General features: G+C 38.2%; 1 protein-coding gene across 1 annotated transcript; it reads left to right on the top strand.

The window, feature by feature from the left end:
* The first annotated feature begins 11,648 nt into the window (after positions 1-11,648).
* Positions 11,649-20,018, top strand: si:ch211-57i17.5. The gene is made up of 5 exons (XM_087298974.1): positions 11,649-11,864; positions 13,070-13,305; positions 15,293-15,364; positions 17,993-18,169; positions 18,752-20,018. The coding sequence occupies exons 1-5, from the start codon at positions 11,837-11,839 to the stop codon at positions 18,836-18,838; spliced, it is 600 nt and encodes a 199-aa protein (XP_087155100.1). The 5' UTR covers positions 11,649-11,836; the 3' UTR covers positions 18,839-20,018.
* Positions 20,019-20,728: the final 710 nt, after the last annotated feature.

Genomic DNA, 20,728 nt, shown 5'->3' with positions numbered 1-20,728 from the left:
GTCACTACTTTATTTTTTCTTGTCTATGGGGATAAGAAAAATCAGTCCTGTGATTCCTGTCCAATTAAATCTCACATAAAAGGTAAATCACATCATAATGAACTACCTCAAAATAGGGTTGATCAAAAGAAATATATTAATGCAATTCAAATATATAATATATGAATTGATGTTTACTTTAGACTTAATATAAATATATGTTTATATTGTACAATTATAATGATTAAAATATATTTTTGTCAAATAATTTTGTGGCTAAAAAGTATCTGCTCAGGCACCGGTACCGTTTTAAAAGTATCGATTTAGTATTGAAATAACCCCAAACGATACCCAACCCTACCTCAAAACATGTGCGCTTTATAAGTGCAGCAAACTGTCATCTCAAGGATGATCAGGAAAAATGAACAACAGTTAAATATATGTGTCACAGCAAAGGGTCTGAATACTGAGAACTGTGATATTTCAGCTTTTCTTTTTTTTTTTAAATCAGCACAACTCTGTGTTTTTCTGTTAATATGGGCTGTGGTGTGGACATTAATACGGAAAAACAATGAACTTCAATTATTTTTGCAGACGGCTGAAATATAACAGAGTGAATAATTTATGGGGATCTGAACACTTTCCATACCCACTGTAAGTGGTTTCTATGCGGCGTCTAGATCGCTTTAGTTGGTATCCTCTAATCAAGGTTGGCATGTTTTGCTATGAAGGTATTCTGGCTGCTATCTAGGGTGTTATATTGTTTCTAGGGTGTTTTGGTTAGTGGCCAGGGTGACTTTAGCTGTTTTTTAGTGTTGCTCTGTGGGCTCTTCTCAATGTTTGGTTATGGTCATGGAGTTCATCTTCAAGTGTCTTGATTTTCTATTGATGCTGATCTTAGGTTCTTCCTTCAGGGAGTTTTTTTCTGAGCGTGAGAGATCATTGAGATGCGGCTGTAATTTTCTGTCTATGGATAATCAAGCTAATCGATGCAGATGAATTAAGCGAGTGTCAGACAGCTCCACCTGCATCATTTCACAGACCGTCAGGAACCGTCAGCACATTAGACTCTCTTCACTGAGAGACGCCGCTGTAATTAATGAGACTCATAGAAAAGTTGCTTACACAGGAGAAAAACTCCAAACGGGACAGGTCGTGCTTTCAAATTTTGTGACTATCACTGTAGTCCCCCTTTTAAAAAATATAGTTTTATCCTTTTTACAGTGAATACGGACTATATATTTTGGTGCATTTACATTTTTATTAAACGGCTATAGGCATGAAAAAATGAGTTTGGCCGCCGAACATCATTAGTAATACCATTACAAAGATAGTACATTTGAATTAAAAATATAAAGTACAAAGTTCAACATTTTATATGGTTTATGTTTCCCTTGGTTTTTCATCATTATTACATTTGTTATTAATATTTTCTAACATATTCATTTGGGTGGACTATTTTTTTTTAACTGTGATCTTATGTTATTTTGTTAAATAGTTGTACCAAAGCTAAAGACTGATCTAATGTCTATATAATATATAATAATAACCTTGAAAACACTAGATTAAAAATCAAGCATTTTCCAGGATTTCCAGCACCCGTACGAACCCTGATATATATATATATATATATATATATATATACACAAATATATTACTGTAAAGCATCAGAGCAACATATGTGTATGTGTATGTGTGTGTGTGTGTGTGTATATATGATAAATTAAGAGATGTAATGTAATGTAATGTAATGTAATGTAATGTGTATTTTGTAATGTAATGTGTATTTATATAGCGCATTTTATTGTGTATGGCCATACACCCAAAGCGCTTCACAATCATGAGGGGGGTCTCTCCACACCACCACCAGTGTGCAGCATCCACTTGGATGATGCGACGGCAGCCACAGGACAACGGCGCCAGTGCGCTCACCACACACCAGCTATTGGTGGAGTGGAGAGACAGTGATCGAGCCAATTCGGTGGAAGGGGATGATTGGGAGGCCATGATCGTAAGGGCCGATAGAGGGACTTTTGCCAGGACACCGGGGTTACACCCCTGCTCTTTCACAAGAAGTGCCATGGGATTTTTAATGACCACAGAGAGTCAGGACCTCGGTTTAACGTCTCATCCGAAAGACGGCGCCCACTGACAGTATAGTGTCCTCTTCACTTTTACTGGGGCATTAGGACTCACACAGACCACGGGTTGAGCGCCCCCTGCTGGCCTCACTAACACCACTTCCAACAGCAACCTAGTGTTCCCTAGTGGTCTCCCATCCAGGTACTAACCAGGCTCAGCCCTGCTTAGCTCCAGTGAGTAACCGGTCTTGGGCTGCAGGGTGATATGGCTGTGAGATCACATTTTCTCAGTTATACCCTCACCAGCCACTTTATTAGGTACACCTTACTAGTACCAGGTTGGACATCCTTTTGCCTTCAGAACTGCCTTAATCATTTGTGGCATAAAATCAACAAGATACTGGAAATATTCCTCAGAGATTTTGCTCCATATTGACATGATAACATCACGCAGTAGCTGCAGATTTGTCAGCTGCACATCCATGATGTGAATCTCCCGTTCCACAATTCTGACCCTACCTAATTCTGGCATGTGCTACCAGAGAACTGCCGCTCACTGGATATTTTCTGTTTTTCTCTGACCATTCTCTGTAATCCTTACAGATGGTTGTGTGTGAAAATCCCAGTAGACCAGCAGTTTCTAAAATACTCAGACCAGCTCGTCTGGCATCAGCAACCATGCCACGTTCAAAGTCACTTAAATCATCTTTCTTCCCCATTCTGATGCTCAGTTTGAACTGCAGCAGATCGTCTTGACCATGTCTACCTGCCTAAATGCATTGAGTTGCTGCCATGTGATTGGCTGGTTTGAAATTTGTGTTAACTAACAGTTGGACAGGTGTACCTAATAAAGTGGCCGGTGAGTGTACATTAAAATTTTTAAGTGCTGTATTTTGGGGCTGCACACTGATCCTTGAGTATTTTAATATAATTTAATATAATATTTAACACTGACTGACATTTTAAGAGAAGTCTTTCATATGTGAATGTTTTGTTTGCTTTTCCTAGCCAAAATATTCAGGTTACTGTACATTCATTTATTTTTATAGACAATCAAACTTCAATGTTTAACACATTTCTTTAAAAAAACAAAACAAAACTAAACATTTGTGCTTATATGGAATTCAATAGATGCAACATAAACACATATAAGCCTAAAAAAATATAAAAATAAGTAAATGCATCAATAAATAGAAACAGATAAATTAAGTTTAAAATAATAAAATAAAAATGGAAAATAAATTTCAAAAATTTAGTTAAAATGACAATACATCTGTCATATATTACTTTATTTTTCTATTGTTACATTTATGTATTCATCTATCTTCTAATTTCTACATTAAGCATTTTCAGGTTTGTTCCTCGATAATATTGTGTGTATTTACATGAAAGGGTAATAGTTTTATTTTTATGAAATACTGCTGTGCTGTTTGTGCGTTAACCGTGTAACAAAAGATGTGCAGATGTTGGTCATTCACAATACAGACATATTACCTCTATAAATTAATGAAATACGGTAGTTTACCGTGAAAATGAGAAATTACTTTAACGGTTTGTACCGTGTTCTTAAAGATAAAGTACTGGCAACCACAGCTGCCATCTTTTTACCGTAAATTTTACGGATTTATTTTTTACAGTGTACAAACAGTTGAAGTCAGAAGTATAAGCTGCCCTCCTCAATTATTAGCCTCTCTGAATATTTTTCCCTCAATTTCTGTTTAATGGAGAGCAGATTTTTTTCAACCCATTTCCAAACATAATAGTTTTAATAATTAATTTCTAATAACTGATTTATTTTATCTTTGCCATGATGACAGTAAATAATATTTGACGAGATATTTTTCAAGATACTTGTATTCAGCTTAAAGTGACATTTAAGGTCATAAAGGTACAAGAGCTGACACTGGGGTGGTACCTTTTCAAAAGGTACACGTTTGTACTTGCAGGGTACATATTAAAAGTATATATTAGTACCTAAAAATTTCAAGAGGAACACTTTTGTACTTTTTAGGTACTAATATGTACCCTTGGGTATTAATATGGACTTTTAGATACAAACTTGTACCTTTTGAAAAGGTACCACCTCAGCGACAGCTCGTGTACCTTTATTTCTTAGAGTGTGTGGACAATCAAAACCAAAGGGGCTAATAATTTGACCTTAAAATAGTTTTAAAATAATTAAAAACTGCTTTTATTCTAGCCGAAATAAAACAAATAAGACTTTCTCCAGAAGAAAAAATATTATAGGAAATGCTGTGAAAAATTCCTTGATCTGTGAAACATCATTTGGGAAACATTTGAAAATCACTGGAGGGCTAATCGTACTGTCTTCAACTGTATTTACTAATAAATGGAAAGGCGCTACATGTATCAGCTCAGTGAGTGTCTGTGATTAATTCCATCTGCAGATGATTCTGATCCTGGACTGCATTAATTCAGTAATAAACCCTGGATGTCTGAAGCGCGATCGGCCGAAACATGAATGCTGATCAGGGAATTAATGGATTAGCATTCCAGCGTCAGGATAAATTAAAGCCGCTCAGTTTGATACAGTGAACATCTTACACCGGGATCTGACTCATATGCGGCCTCGTATATCTGATGATTTATTAGCACAGACTGTATATGTGTATAGCTCATGAATATTTCACTTTAATAGTGAAGTATTAATCAAGTGCGTGCTTTGAGGAGCACTTAAAAGTTGCGCTGACCTCTAGTGGTCATTACACGCCATTACAGCAAGACATTAATAAGTTACACCAGTGGTTCTCAAACTTTTTTCATCAAGTACCACCTCAGAAATAAATTGTCTCTCCAAGTACCACCAAAATGAGCAGTATTGAAATAAAGTCGTGTAGTAAGCCCAGTAAAGCAGCTACAACTCTGCACAGTTAAAAAAACGTGGCAGATTATCTCATAAATATAGGCTATATGTCATATATGTCGTATTACTGTATATACATCATTTTTGTTAAATTTTGAAATGTGTGTAGCATGTGCATGACATATTTCATTCCTCCGTGTACCACTAGAAGGAAGCCTGCGTACCACTAGTGGTACACGTACCACAGTTTGAGAACCACTGAGTTACACGATAAAGAGATAAACAATCAGGATTAATAACTATGCCTTAGATTCTAGTAGTTAAACACATTTTCCGTAAAATATGCAATAAAATAAAAGTAAATCAGCTTAAATCTACATTTAAAAGCCCATATATCCTCCAATATCTTTCACAAGTATAACAGGAACAAAACAAACATTTTACAATCTAGGTATGGAATTTGTTTAGTATATAAAATAGGACATCGTAAAAAAACGTATCTGTTAATTGTATTTTAAAAGTGTTGAGGAAGAAAAGTGACTATAAACTATGAAAATGACACTTATCGTCATCATACATAAAAAGAAATGTGACAATTTTCTGATGACAAACTTGAAAGTCACATGTAAGATTTTCAAAGACAATTGATATGCACACAAGACAAGTAAGAAAGAGGTTTTACGATATTGGTCTCATTTAGAATAGGCCTGTCACATACAGTTGAAGTCAGAATTATTTGCCCCCCTTTGAAATTTTTTTTTATTAATTAATTTATTTTTATATTTCCCAAATGATGTTTAACAGAGCAAGGAAATTTCCACAGTATGTCTGATAATATTTTTTCTTCTGGAGGAAGTCTTATTTGTTTTATTTCAGGTAGAATAAAAGCAGTTTGAAATTTTTTAAAAGCTATTTTATAAGGTCAAAATTATAAGCCCCTTTAAGCTATATATTTCTTTGATAGTCTACAGAACAAACCATCATTATACAATAACTTGCCTTCTATCCTGCCTAGTTACCCTTATTAACCTAGTTAAGCCTTTAAATGTCACTTTAAGCTGTATAGAAGTGTCTTGAAAAAAATCTAGTCAAATATTATTTACTGTCATCATGGCAAAGATAAAATAAATCAGTTATTAGAAAGGATTTATTAAAACTATTATCTTTGGAAATGTGTTTAAGAAATCTCTCTGTTAAACAGAAATCGGGGAGAAATAAACAGGGGGGTGAATAGTTCTGACTTCAACTGCTTATTTATATTTTTACTAAAATATCATTCATTCATTTTCTTGTCGGCTTAGTCCCTTTATTAATCTGGGGTCGCCACAGAGGAATGAACCGCCAACTTATCCAGCAAGTTTTTACGCAGCGGATGCCCTTTCAGCCGCAACCCATTTCCGGGAAACATCCACACACACATTCACGCACACACTCATACACTACGGACAATTAAGCCTACCCAATTCACCTGTACCACATGTCTTTGAAAAGTGGGGGAAACCGGAGCACCTGGATTAAACCCACGCGAAGGCAGAGAGAACATGCAAACTCCACACAGAAACGCCAACTGAGCCGAGGTTTGAACCAGCGACCCAGTGACCTTCTTGCTGTGAGGCGACAGCACTACCTACTGCGCCACTGCCTCACCCTTAACTAAAATATAGTGTGATGAATAATATTATTGTCGTTTTAAGGCCATCCTACTATATAATGCCAAAGTGACAGTTTAATCATCACAATGCAAGTACTCTTACAAAAATACATCATGTTTCATTTAATTAGTCAATTTAACAATCAGACACTGAAATCTGAATCAGCTGTCAGCTAAAGTGTTACTAAAATTGGTTTTCATGTATGCACGAAATATAGCCTATATTGCAATACCAAAAATGATTGAGGTCATGTCCGTGTGTTGTGCGATAAGTTGATATTTGTGACAGGCCTAGACTAGAAAAATAAAAGACACCACTAAAATAAAACACATTATACAGCTACAGCTTTACTTGACAGTAAAACAGGTTGTTGCGTGCTTACTGAAAAGTGTGTGGGGGGGGGGGGGGGGGTGTACAGGTTGAGCCCTATGTGTGCACATGCCTGCTCTTCGAAGTAAGTGAAAGATCCAGAAGGGCATCCTGCTGATTTGATTCAGAAGGGCACTTTTTTTTTGTCAGACGGCTCACCAGTTTACTTTCAAAGCACCCGGTCCATTTTATTTGTATATGTTTTACTCTAACACATAAACTCTACAGGTGCCTGATAGTTAGATGTGGAGCTAACATTAATCAGATTCACTCTAGTGAACTGCATCCATTTTAGCACGTCACGTTTGATGTGGTAATTTCACAGTAGGAATACACACAAGTGCTCGTTCTGCCACTTACAGTGCACTTCGGCCAGGTATACATCCGCGCTAAACTATCAAGGTGAAAGTCATCATAGCTTGCGTTGAATAGACCCAGCTCCCCATTCAACTTTGAGAATAGATTAACGGCGATAATCTTTTTTATTGCGCGATAAGAGTCTTGAGTTAACGCAGCACGTCAACGCCGATAACGGCCCACCACTAATATATATAAAATAAGATTGTAAACTCTGCATTGTGACTCTAAATACATTATACATTATGACGTTATTGGCTGGGTTTAATTTTACAATATTGGTTTATATAACTTCTATTTTTATTTATAGCACATTCATCATTGACTTTAATATCTCGTTTGAATACATTACCAAAGTCAAAGTCAGCTTTACTGTTATTTAACCACAGGCACAGGACATGCAGAGAATCAAAACTGCGTTACTCTCAGACCCTCCGTTGGCTGACATAATGACATTAATACAAAAAATAAATACAATTACACTTATAATATAATAATATGACATTTTCTGAACAGCTTCTCTAATTCCCCCTGGGGATACCCATCCAGCAAGTGTTGATAGTGTGCACGATTGTCTGTTTCATCAGTAATGATTTGTAATTGTTTTTTTAAAGGCCGTATGTTAAGATTATAAAGCGAACTGAATTGGAGCAGATTTCTGAATTTAAGTCAATTAACGTAAATATTTCTCTTTCTTTAATGGTCGTGAAGTAAAACTGAATCCAAATGTAGTAGCTGTTATTATTCTGACCACTGAACTCCACTAAAGTCATGTCAATAAAGCTAAATATTTGTCTTTTTCAATGATCGTGAAGTAAATCCAAATGCAGTAGCTATAATTATTCTGACCCCCACCACCACCAGAACACACATCAGAGCCTGAACAGGACCCCGGCTTACAGTCACCCACCAATCGAAGCTTCACCACTGAACTCCACTGAAGAGTGAGAGATATTTGGGCAGGTATTGACCATGGAAAAAGTGACTGAGCAGAGACAGAGCATCACCCCACCTGACGCAGAGGGTCAATCCCATAGATATGGTGTGGGGGAACAACTCATCACTGTCCAGACAGTGACCCAGCAGAGGATGAACAAACCAGTCCATCACTTGCTGAGAGTGTTCTGAGAGGTGATTTGAGGTCCTTATAATATATATTCGATCTATTATTGTTATTTGTTATGTTGGCTTGAGAAAGCCAACTTTGTTATGATTTATGTTTTCTTTCTGTCTTTTTTTCACCCTCCTCTCCGTTTGTTCAATCCTAGGTTTCTTATTGGTTTATTATTCTGTCCATCATCATTATGACGCTCTCCGGTTCCACCAATCCCAGGTCGAGCCGCAAGGATTTAAAGGGCCATGAAACCCCCTCGTTTCAGCAGGGTGTTTTCACACCTCTACTTTGGAAAAAGTCAGAAAAGTGGGCGTGTCCAGCTTTGTTTAGGGGGGAGTGTCGGAGGAACTAAAGTGGGATGGTGTGGGAGTGTTTATTTGGGCATGCGCGAGTTTCAGTCAAAATACACACACATGAGAAAGTGATGGTGTTTAACCTACATGGACATCTGTAGTCGAATAATTTGCCAAATTATTAAATGTTGGACTTTAACTGCAGTTTGGCTCTTTCATTCAGGGAATTCATTCATGCCCCTCGCGACAAACGCGATATTTGATTCGAGGATCTGCTCTAAGCGTGTATTTTTCATGCAATGTTTGATACCGCACGGCGAATGAGAGAAAAAAAAAACTCTGCATTTCCTGGAAACTTAGATGCACACGGCAGGTAGCGTCAGAAAGCCGCGTGTGTTATTCCGGTCACAAAATGCGGTGCTATGTTTGCACTCGGTGCAATAGTTAACTTAATTCGATACGAACAAACTGAATAAACAAAGAGCACTGGTCGCTCACTTACCAAATCTGTAGAGACAGGACAATCACCAGCAACTAGAGCCGCGTCTTTATGAAGAGAAGACTAACGTTACAAGCGAATCCGGATTTCAGCGTTTGCAGAAGAGAACAGCTCTCAGGTAAACAATGTTCCTCCTTAGACACGTAAGTTATTGTTGTCGCGCGTCGCGTACACTGTTAATCCACACATGACTCCAGCTGAGCTCTCACAGAGAGAAAATGAAAACGAAACTTAATGGCAGCAAACTATAAAAGCAACACTTCACGCTTGTTTTGCCAACACAACGTGGCGTCTCTGTGGCGTAAATGCGGTGATACTAATGAATATTAATGAAGTTGCACAATAGAGCGCGCTGATTGGTTTGAACCAAGCCTTACTCATGCATTAATGCATCACACTGTAAGACGTAATAAGACTCACTCTGGCACAGGCGTCCAGTCTGCACGCTGGAATACACGCTATTATGTCATGACCGTGACGCAGCTTCAAAAATTCGTTTCAAACAGGAAGTACGAATTTGCTTGAAATAAAGCAAAAACAACCAATTTACACTTTTTAGTGAAATATAGGTGTCCTAATAGTGTTTTTAGCAGTGTGGGACACATATACGACTGTCAACAGCTCAAAAAATGTGTTTTGGTGTTTCGTGACCCTTTAAAGCCCTGTCAGACCAGTGTGTGGTGTGGCCCTGCCTCGGCGTACCCTTTGTGCTCCACGCAATTTTTTTGTGCAAATGCTTTGTCTATTTTGTGATCTCTCAGTACTGTGATAATTCGAGTTTGCTTGTTGAACTTCGTTGGCTTTAAGTAACATAATATGATGATGGTTGTGTGATTTTTAAACTAAGATTTAACGGACTTATCGGGTTTGTTTTGTTTTAGTTTAGATTGATTTTTTTGTTAGATTAGTTTGAGTGTTTTGCCACCCGTGTATTTTTGAGTTTTGTAGTTTAATTAGTTTAGTTCGGGTGTCGCATACACTGAAGATCTCGGTTTTTATTTGTGTTTCGACATTAGACATTAGATTTAAGGATTGTTTTGTTTTGTTTTGTTAATTTCTTTGATTTGGCTTACACTCGTTGTTCTTGTTTAAAGATAATAATTTTAAATGTTTATTTCCTTTTTTCTCCCCCATTTATTATTGTTACATGTTTCAGTTCAATTATTCAGTAAAAAGCTTTAAATAAGAGTAACTGAACCTTGCCTCATTATTGATCTGTCGCACACATTACACCTGTCTCACTTAAATGTTACCGCATCCCACTTTAACATCATAAAACACGTAACAACTGTTATGCTACTCTGTCCTTGAAAACAAACGTATCTCCTCCTAGGCCGTTCATGCCACAAGGCCCAAATGTGGTCAAAATGTGCCTTCTGCATTTAAGATTGTTGCTATATCTCCTCATGCCTGTAAGACTTATTGTTTTTTTAATAAAAAAATGTTAAATATTAAATTTTTATAATCTGGGCATATAAAAAAATTATACAAGCCCCAAATATGTCCAAAAGCTGTATTAAGATGCGGTAGATTTTGTTGCTATATCTTTAAGGTTTATCAGACTTATAGTTTTCCAATAAATGATTTGTAAGCATTATTTTTCTCAAAATATGGCACTCCATATTTTTTACTGATATGGCAAGCCGTTTTTGCATGTATCACCTTCACACTTATTAAGCATTGTATTTTCAAAAAAAATACAGCAAGCCATTTTTACATAATGTTTATTCCCTTAGTCCCTTTATTAATCTGGGGTCGCCACAACGGAATGAACCGCCAACTTATCCAGCATTTGTTTTACACAGCGAATGCCCTTCCAGCCGCAACCCAACACCAGGAATACATAATGTTCAAGTCCAGTTTTTGACACTCATGAAGACTGTCATAGAAACATCAGGGTTGATTTAGATCACTCATATTGCCAAGAAGCTTTGATGTATCATCACTAACCTGTCAAATCTCCCCATAGCAATAAAACAGTATAACCTAGCAACCATTTAAAAATAGCAATATCTCTACATCAGAATATCGTAGGGACCTGGGCATTGGTTTGTTTGACTCATGCTAGCAAATGGGACTTCCTGTGTACTATGCATGATAACAATGATAATGGAAACCAAGTGCTTATAACGATTAGCTACATGCTATGAATGATTATCTAAATGCAATAACATATGCTAGAAATGCCTACTAAGTATTAGCATTTGATCAAACATGTACACGAGCATTGCCATTTAGCAACTGCTTAGCAACCACCTAACAATGCCATAAACGTTTGACTTTCTCAAGCCAACATCAAAGTTTATCAATTAACTTTAGGTTCTAGTTTTAGATTACTATACTACTCCTATAATGTGGTTTAATATTCGCACATTCAGACTTTCCTCTTTATAGTATCATTTCAGAAAAGCATACTTTGCAAACTCTAACTAGAATTCTAACAGTTCAGCGCATGGCTCTTTTCATAATGAGAGCGTTTCACTGCGGTAACTGATCTCTCCGTCACCTCCTGTTACCATGGAGCGCTGGAGTACAATTACAGCAGCAGAGACACCTCACACAGCGCTTTCTGTCCTTCACTCTAGTGTTTTCTCAATCTACGGCTGAAAATGTCTGAGACAGGGGCTCACGGCTGACACGCACACACTGCTGGGGTCCCTGAACCCCCATGAGAGGAACCACGGACACACACACCGGTGAGTGAATCATTCATCACCATCGTTTATTTGTTTGATCCACTTCGTTTGATGATGCTTTTAGTTGGCTTTAATGGATAAATTAAGGGAGGACATGGTGGCTCAGTGGTTAGCACTGTCGCCTCACAGCAAGAATGTCGCGGGTTCGATCCCCAGCATTTCTGTGTGGTGTTTGCATGTTCTCCCCGTGTTGGTGTGGGTTTCATCTGGGTGCTCCAGTTTCCCCCATGGTACAAACACATGCGCCATAGGAGAATTTTATAAACTTAATTGGTCGTAGTGTATGAGTGTGTGTGTGTGAATGAGTGTGTATGGGTGTTTATCAGTACTGTGTTGCGGCCGGAAGGGCATCTGCTGTGTAAAACATATGCCGTGTAAGTTGCCAGTTCACTCCGCTGTGGCGACCCCTGATTAATAAAGGGACTAGGCCGAAATGAAAATGAATGAATTGGTGGTTCGCTCCGCCGTGGCGACCTTCGATAAATAAGTGACTAAGCCAAAAAAGACAATAAATGGTCAAAGTGTATGAGTTTGTGTAAATAAATGTGTATGGGTGTTTCCCAGTACTGGGTTGCAGCCGGAAGGGCATCTGCCATATGTAAAACATATTGTTATAGTACATATTGTTATAGTATGGTTTCAATATTCTAATCAAGTCATGAGACCGGGGCAATTAAAAGAAACTCCAGACGCACCTGATCATTGTTACCCTTCTGCCATGTAGATAAGCCATGTGAACAAAGGCTTTTAACATTTTTTTCACATCTTTCGAGTACCTTGGATTGATGTTTGTTGTTTGTTTTCATGTATTTTATCTTTGCCATGATGACAGCACATAATATTTTTCAGACACTTCTATACAGCTTAAAGTGATATTCAAAGACTTAACTAATTACCCTAACTTGTCTAATTAACCTCCTTAAGTCATCGTATAATGATGGCTTGATCTGTTGACAATCAAAAAAAAAAATTTGCATAAGGGGCTAATAGTATTGACCTAAAATGGCTTTTAAAAAGTAAAAACTGCTTTTATTCTAGCCAAAATAAAGCAAATAAGACTTTCTCCGGAAGAAAAAATATTATAGGAAATATTGTGAAAAATTTCCTTGCTCTGTTAAACATCATTTAAGAAATAAAAAAACAAAAAAATAAATTCACAGCAGGGCTAAACATTGTGGCTAACTGCATGTCTCTGTGGTCTTCAGGTGTGGAGTCTAGTACTGCTGCCGCTGGTCTGTTGGGCGCAGGCGTGGACAGGTCGCTGTTTTACCGTGAGCTGTGGTTCATCGTGCTGATGGCCGGAGTGGCGCTTCTGCTGCTGGCGGTTTTTCTGGCTGTGGTTTTACAGAAGGCTCTGAACCGACCACCGCTCAGCCGAGAGCGCCCGCCGCTCATCCCACTACAGCTTCAGCGCCGCAGCCCGCCCGGAAACTCATACCTGGTAAACACAAAACACTTATCTTACAGGTCCTATGAATGAATTCAAATGATGTTATATCTATAAGCTAGTGTGCTCCAAAACAGTGACAAAACTCATATTTTTAAGATATAAATCAATAAACAATTCAATTCAGCTTTATTTGTATAGCGCTTTTACAATGTAGATTGTGTCAAAGCAGCTTCACATAAATGGTCATAGTAACTGGATCAGGGTAGTTCAGTTTTTAGGGTTTAAGTTCAGTTCAGTTTAGCTCAGTTCAGTGTGGTTTAAATCATTACTGAGAGTCAAACACTGAAGAGCAAATTCATCGATGCTTAGCTTTACAGATCCTGAACCATGCAAGCCAACACCCTTGCAATTTGACACTTTTGCCTAAACGCATCAACAGTTTGATTCACGTCACCTCACTTCAGTTTATCTTAAGATTTTCTGACCAATCAAATGCTCTCTAATATCTGATTAGTCCCACCCCCTTCAAGAAGCTTCTCATTTGTTCTACTCTGTGTCCTGCCCCCTCTTCATGTCTCAGTCGAGATTACATCAAATTTTGAATAAAAACTGCACATTTCAAAGCACTACAGGACCTTTTAAGTCTGCATGAACCAGGCTGTGACCATTTCTTTTTGTATTGTGACTCAGTTCCTAGAAAAATTTAAAACCCTAGGAAATACTATTCCTATGAAATACTATTCCTATGCCTGGATGTACTTTATCCTGCTTATTAAACAGCTACTTGACAAAAAACATTAAAATTAGACAAAACATTGTAGTGAGCCTTAATAGTTTATTGATTATTTAATCAAACACAAAGCTGACAGAAATGAAAACAGCTGAATGGAGCTGATACACTAACCTGCGCATTATTCAGACACAAGATGGCACCAAACAGTCTCTCTCTTTCATTCTGGCTTTGTTCCCGCTGATGCAGGTCTACTCTTCGGCAAAGTTTTCTCTATTTGGTCCTGTTCAGGACATCTTCTGGCGATACGTTGACAATCTTCAAGTCTTTTTTAATTCTCTCCGTCCATTGTTTCTTTGGTCTACCATGCGGCTGGCATCCATCTGGAGCAATCCTCATGGCCGTTCTTGCCACCTTAGGCAAGATTCGAGCATCTTATCGGGTTCTTAAGAGTGCTGGAAATCCTGGAAAATGCTTGATTTTTAATATAGTGTTTCCAAGGTTAGAAAAGTGCTTGGATTTTGGACAAAGAGCTTAAACCTGCTTGAATTTGAATTTGCAGGCGTCAAAATTGTGACCGTTTTCTTGGTTGCATATGCGCACAATTTTATCTATGTGACCTTAAAATAGGAAGTGTCTGGGGAGAGTGAAGTCTGTGGTTCTCTCCTAAGGCTGCTGCCCTGCGACCCAGTCCTGGAAAAACATTTGAAATTGAATAAATGAATGAATGAATGTGTGTGTGGTTTACAAAATAAAACAAACTGTTTTCCTCATACACATTATGAATCGTAAACCCAGAGAAACTAATTTTCAAACTGTCTTTTTTTGTAGCTGTATTTGTAGTATTTTATGACTGATAAATAGGCCCACACGGAATCTGCGCATGCAGAATTCCGCAGATTTTAAGCCCATTATTAATTCTGTTTATTTACTTCAGTAAATGTGTAAATCTGAATAAATTCAGTTTTTATTAAGTAATTTATTACTTTTTTTTAATATATTAAGGTTTTAGTTATGACCCTCCGCTGGATACTCCAAAAATAATTCCGCAGAAATCCGCAGATTTTTACCAAAATTCTCAGCAGAAATAGCAAAAAACGTCTGCAGATTCTGTCTGGCCCTACTGATGAACGAGGGCTCCATACAAGTGACACATCAGATGATCGTCCAGTGAAACCATTTCAGAAAAACAATTTGGAGAACGGTGCAAACTATTGTTTTTCTCTAGTTTGGTGAGCATAAAGCGGTCTGTCTGTCTGTCTGTCTTTCTGTCTGTTCAATGCTAATCACCTGTTTGTTTGTTGACAGTTCGACTCTGTTCCAGAAACGGTGGGTTCTCCAAACACAGTCACCCTGAAGGCGTACACCATGCACATGGAGGTCAGAGCCTTATTTACATCTGCTGCATGACAAAAACAGCCAGATTAAGCAAGAAAATAAGCCCACACAATAGTTATTTATAGTGAGTACTGTAGTGTTTTTGACCATTCTAATAGTAAAGTCTATTATTCTGTATTTACAGCTCTTTAATGAATGCTATAGAATAGTCTAGTGTTAACTATAGTGAACTGATGGAATAAAGTCATTTCGACTTAGTCCCTTATTCATCAGGGGTCGTCAAAGCGGAATGAACCGCCAACTATTCCAGCATATGTTTTACACAGTGGATGCCCTTCCATCTGCAACCCAGTACTGGGAAACACTCATACACTCACATTCACACTTATACACACACTTATACAGCCAATTTAGATTTTTCAATTCCCCTATATCGCATGTGTTTGGACTGTGGGGGAAACCTGAGCACCCGGAGGAAACCCACACTAACATGTGGAGAACATGCAAACTTCACACAGAAATGCCAACTGACCCAGCTGGGACTCGAACCAGCGACCTTCTTGCTGTGAGGCGCCAGTGCTAACCACTGAGCCACCATACTGCCCAATAGACTAATTCATACTTCACTATAGTATGCTTCAAAACACTAAAGTATTGACTATAGGTTATTATAGTTTCATTTGCGTGTGCAGTGTTTAATGTACATAACTATAAATAATCAAGAAAAGAAATTCAGCACCACTAGCGCCACCATGTGGAGTTTGAGAAATAAAGACAGCATGCTTGAGTAGTGTCTGAAAACAGTAGTATGGTAACAAGATTTTTAAAAGTAGTAAACTTATGACAGTGCCCAATGAATAGATTGTATTATGTGTAACACAGGGGACTTTACCAGGTCGGTGATTCCTCTGCATTTCTCTGTGAACTATTGTTTTACACAGGCTGCCTAACTTTAGCTTATGAAGATGTGATTTGTGACATGGCAAAACAACAACTAACAAACAAGAAAGAATAAAGAGTGAATTACCTGAGGACTCGGAAGATGCATTGAGATAAGCTAACAGCTCTGTAGGAGACCTAGATAAACAATAAATTCATCTTTACTATCTCTTATACACTCCCGGCCACTTAATTAGGTACACCTTACCAGTACAGAGTTGGACCCCTTATGCCTTCAGAACTGTCTTAATTCTTCATGGCATAGATTCAGCAGGGGTACTGGAAATATTCCTCAGAGATTTTGCTCCATATTGACATGATAGCATCACGCAGTTGCTGCAGAATGGTCGACTCCACATCCATGATGCGAATCTCCCATTCCACCGCATCCCAAAGGTGCTCTATTGGATTGAGAACTGGTGACTGTGGAGGCCATTTGACTACAGTGAACTCATCGTTCAAGAAACCAGTCTGAGATGATTTGTGCTTTATGACATGGCCTGTTATCCTGCTGGAAGTAGCCATCAGAAGATGGGTACACTGTGGTCATAAAGGGATGGACATGGTCAACAACAACACCCAGGTAGGCTGTGGTGTTGACACGATGCTCAATTGGTACTAATGGGCCCAAAGTGTGCCAAGAAAATATTGCTCTACACCAGGGGTGTCTAAACTTGGCCCTGGAGGGCCAGTGTCCTGGAAAGTTTAGCTCCAACCCTAATCAAACACACCTGAACCAGCTAATCAAGCTCTTACTAGATGTACTAGAAACTTCCAGGCAGGTGTGTTGAAGCAAGTTGGAGCTAAAATCAGCAGGACAGCGGCCCTCTAGGACCAAGTTTGGACACCCCTGCCCTACACAATTACACCACCACCACCAGCCTGAATACAAGGCAGAAAGGATCCATGCTTTCATGTTGTTAACGCCAAATTCTGACCCTACCATCCGAATGTCGCAGCAGAAACTCATGAGACCAGGCAACGTTTTGTGACAGGAGTGGCACGCGGTGTGGTCTTCTGCTGCTGTTGTGCGTTCAGAGATGCTCTTCTGCATACCTTGGTTGTAGCGAGTGGTTATTTGAGTTACTGTTGCCCTTCTACCAGAACCGCCCACAGAACTGGCGCTCACTAAATAATTTCTCTTTTTTAGACCATTTTCTGCAAACCCTAAAGATGGTTGTGCGTGAAAGTCCCAGTAGCTCAGCACTTTCTGAAATACTCAGACCAGCCAGCCTGGCACCAAAAACCATGCCATGCTCAAAGTCACGTAAATCAGCTTTCATCCCCATTCTGATGCTCGGTTTAAACTGCAGCAGATCGTCTTGATCATGTCTACATGCCTAAATGCATTGAGTTGCTGCCATGTGAATTTGCATTAACAAGCAGTTGGACAGGTGTACCTAATAAAGTGGCCGGTGAGTGTTCTTATAAATAACACCTTAAATTTTCAGTTCGGTGTTATATTTAACAGCAACGACACTTTAATATGTTGTGTGTTTATTTAAACTGCACAGAGCAGCATTATAACTGAAGCCTAAAATGTGTTTAGTCTGATAAAACAGCTGCTTCATTTCCACGTGAAGGAAGAGAAAGCGCTGGACTGTGGCGTAATAAAAGCTCTGCTGTTTTCATGTCACATCCCGCTCCTGTCTCCTCTGCAATAGAACACTGTATTAATGTCTATCTATATAACATGAAGCACCCCTGTTGATTAGTGTCTGTGTTTTCCAGGAGGTGGTGGAGAGTAAGGTGTTGGAGGAGGTCGGCTCTGCTGAAGGTGAGGGAGGTGTACTGACCGTCTCAGGTCTGTTTACCCAGAATCCTCTGCAGCGCAGCGTCAGTCAGATCATTGATAAGAAAGATGAGGAATCATGGGAGCCGCACTTCAGACGTCTGGACAGCGGCCTGGTGAGAAACACAAGCACTCTCTGATGGAGAAATTAAGGATGCGTCACTAAATTATGATTTTCACATGGAGGCCTATGACAGTCTCATATTTTCTTGTTGCAATTAATTGTTCAAGCTTTTACTACAGTATACAGTATTATCGTGATGCAAAAAAGTTACTTTAAAAGGCTTAATAACCAAAAAATACTGCAAGAACGCTTTCTTTGCCATCCAGATGACTTTATTAATCAGTGATTTGAGTGATTGCAGAGATGTATGGATGCAGTCCTCCAAGCTCATGATGGAGTCAGACACAATATTCATTCTGTTTCCACTGCAGCATGACTTTATATTCTATACTGGACATTATTTCTGTTAAGAGAGAGTACTGAAAGTAACTTTTAAAGGCCCTATATGATATATAAAACTTATAGGTTATTATTGTTTATGAACACACCACTGAAAATAAAATGTAAATATTCCTAAAAAGAACCCTGAAAACTTAATAATAATTAATAATTGAGTGTATTTAAGTGTTTATGGTATCAATATTTATGTTCATTATCACGATGTTTAATTCTTGAATGTCTGCATGTCTAACAGTTTGAAGGCGAGGAGTTTGTGGAAACCATTAAAGGCTTCAGCACTGTGAGGAAAGAGCACACCATGTTCACCGACACCAATCTCTGACCTTCACCATCATCATCATCAGTCTTCAATAGTCAGCCGAATCATTTTAGTTTGTACTATAAACTCTCACCTCGGAGGAAGAAACTGGATTACGCAGAGAATAAAGGAAAGATAAAACTATATCGACATGGATATATTGACTCTATGTAAAGTCACTTTGAGACGCTGAAATACTTGTGAATGATTGTTTTACATAAAACCTTGCAAAATCTTTGTTCTTTTTTTTAAAGAAAACTTGTAATTTTATTGCAAATGTAATGTTTTAAATGTGGTACAAAAGGCTATTGATGAAGATATTAAAAACATCTTTTCAGTATTACATCCTCTTCTGTTCAATATTATATTAATATACACTCACCGGCCACTTTATTAAGTACACCTTACTAGTACCGAGTTGGACCCCTTTTGCCTTCAGAACTGCCTTAATCCTTCAAGGCATAGATTCAACAAGGTACTAGAAATAATCCTCTGAGATTTTGCTATCCTGCTGGAACAAGATGGATACACTGTGGTCATAAAGGGATGGACATGGTCAGCAGCAATACTCAGGTAGGCTGTGGCGTTGACACAATGCTCAGTTGGTATTAATGGGCCAAAAGTAAATATCCCCCACACCATTACACCACCACCACCAGTCTGAGCCATTGATAAAAGGCAGGATGGATTCATGCTTTTATGTTGCTGACGCCAAATTCTGACCCTACCATCTGAATGTTGCAGCAGAAATAGACTCATCAGACCAGGCAACGTTTTTCCAATCTTCTATTGTCCACTTTTGGTGAGCCTGTGCGAATTGTAGCCTCAGTTTTCTGTTCTTAGCTGACAGGAGTGGCACCCGATGTGGTCTTCTGCTGGTGTGATAATAACATTATTATAATGTTTAATTAATACTAATAATTTTTTATAACTCTATGAATCGGCCCCTTTTACGCTTTGATCCAACTTGTGCTGTTTTGGTGACTGTAGCTTTAAATTCAAATGATATTTTCAAAAGAGGGTGGAGCTACAGATGCCTGTGTGTCAGCATAGTGGCAGATTAAAAAAATGAGACTGAAGTTCTATGCTAATGAGGGAGAGATGTCACCAATGGGCGGGGCTATCACCTTCTGATGACACGTACAAGAAAGAATGTGTTTTTATCAAGTGTGATTATAATAAAATAAATGAATACGTTTTTACCAAGCTGGTTATATTCACAGACTATTGCCACACAACAGTTAAAACCCCTTATAAAAATGATTTTGCATAATAGGTCCCCTTTCAAACAAGTTTTAACTAACATGTTTTAGGATGTAAATATATTTACATCATGTTACAGCACATTACTTGCATGAATTAGCATGTTGCCAATTAGTTTTAGGACATTGCGTGTAAGTTTAATATGTTGCTATTATATTTGTGCACATTGCTATCATGAGTTAGCATGTTGCTAACATATTTAAAGTGTCAGAACATGATGATGTTCTCTGTAGGTTTATCATTTTTAGTATATTTAAGTAGTTTATTAACACATAACTGCCAGTATGTTCAAAATGTTGCTTTAAACATTGTGGCTGCGTCAAAATTGCATACTTCCATACTATATAGTATGCTAAAAACAGTATGCAGGCAGAGTAGTTTGCCCGAATTCAAAGAATTTGAAAAGCAGTAAGCAAAAAAGTCCCCGAATGACCTACAACTTCCAGCGAGATTCTGAAGTGAGCATTCTGGGCCCGTTTTAGAAGGAAGGTTAAGTGAAAACTCAGAGTACTTTAACACTGAAATGAGAGAAACTCTTGGTTTTCCATTTCGAAATGGCAGGTTTGTCAAACTCGAGAAAGCAGGGTAAGTCAAGAGTGTTTCTGAAAGAGAGGTAACTTTAACTCAGTCAGTTACTGTGGTAACTTACTC

The sequence above is a fragment of the Danio rerio genome, chromosome 20 (assembly GCF_052040795.2).
Source record: "Danio rerio strain M-AB ecotype USA chromosome 20, GRCz13ab, whole genome shotgun sequence".
Lineage (NCBI taxonomy): Eukaryota > Metazoa > Chordata > Actinopteri > Cypriniformes > Danionidae > Danio > Danio rerio.
This window is presented reverse-complemented; position numbering and strand designations above follow the sequence as displayed.

What these genes read in the sequence shown, in the direction of transcription:
- si:ch211-57i17.5 (XM_087298974.1), top strand. Translation starts at nt 11,837, where the DNA reads ATGAGAGGAACCACGGACACACACACCG. An exon ending in CGCCCGGAAACTCATACCTG is followed by an intron (nt 13,306 to 15,292) that starts GTAAACACAAAA and finishes GTTTGTTGACAG; the next exon opens with TTCGACTCTGTTCCAGAAAC. An exon ending in GACGTCTGGACAGCGGCCTG is followed by an intron (nt 18,170 to 18,751) that starts GTGAGAAACACA and finishes CATGTCTAACAG; the next exon opens with TTTGAAGGCGAGGAGTTTGT.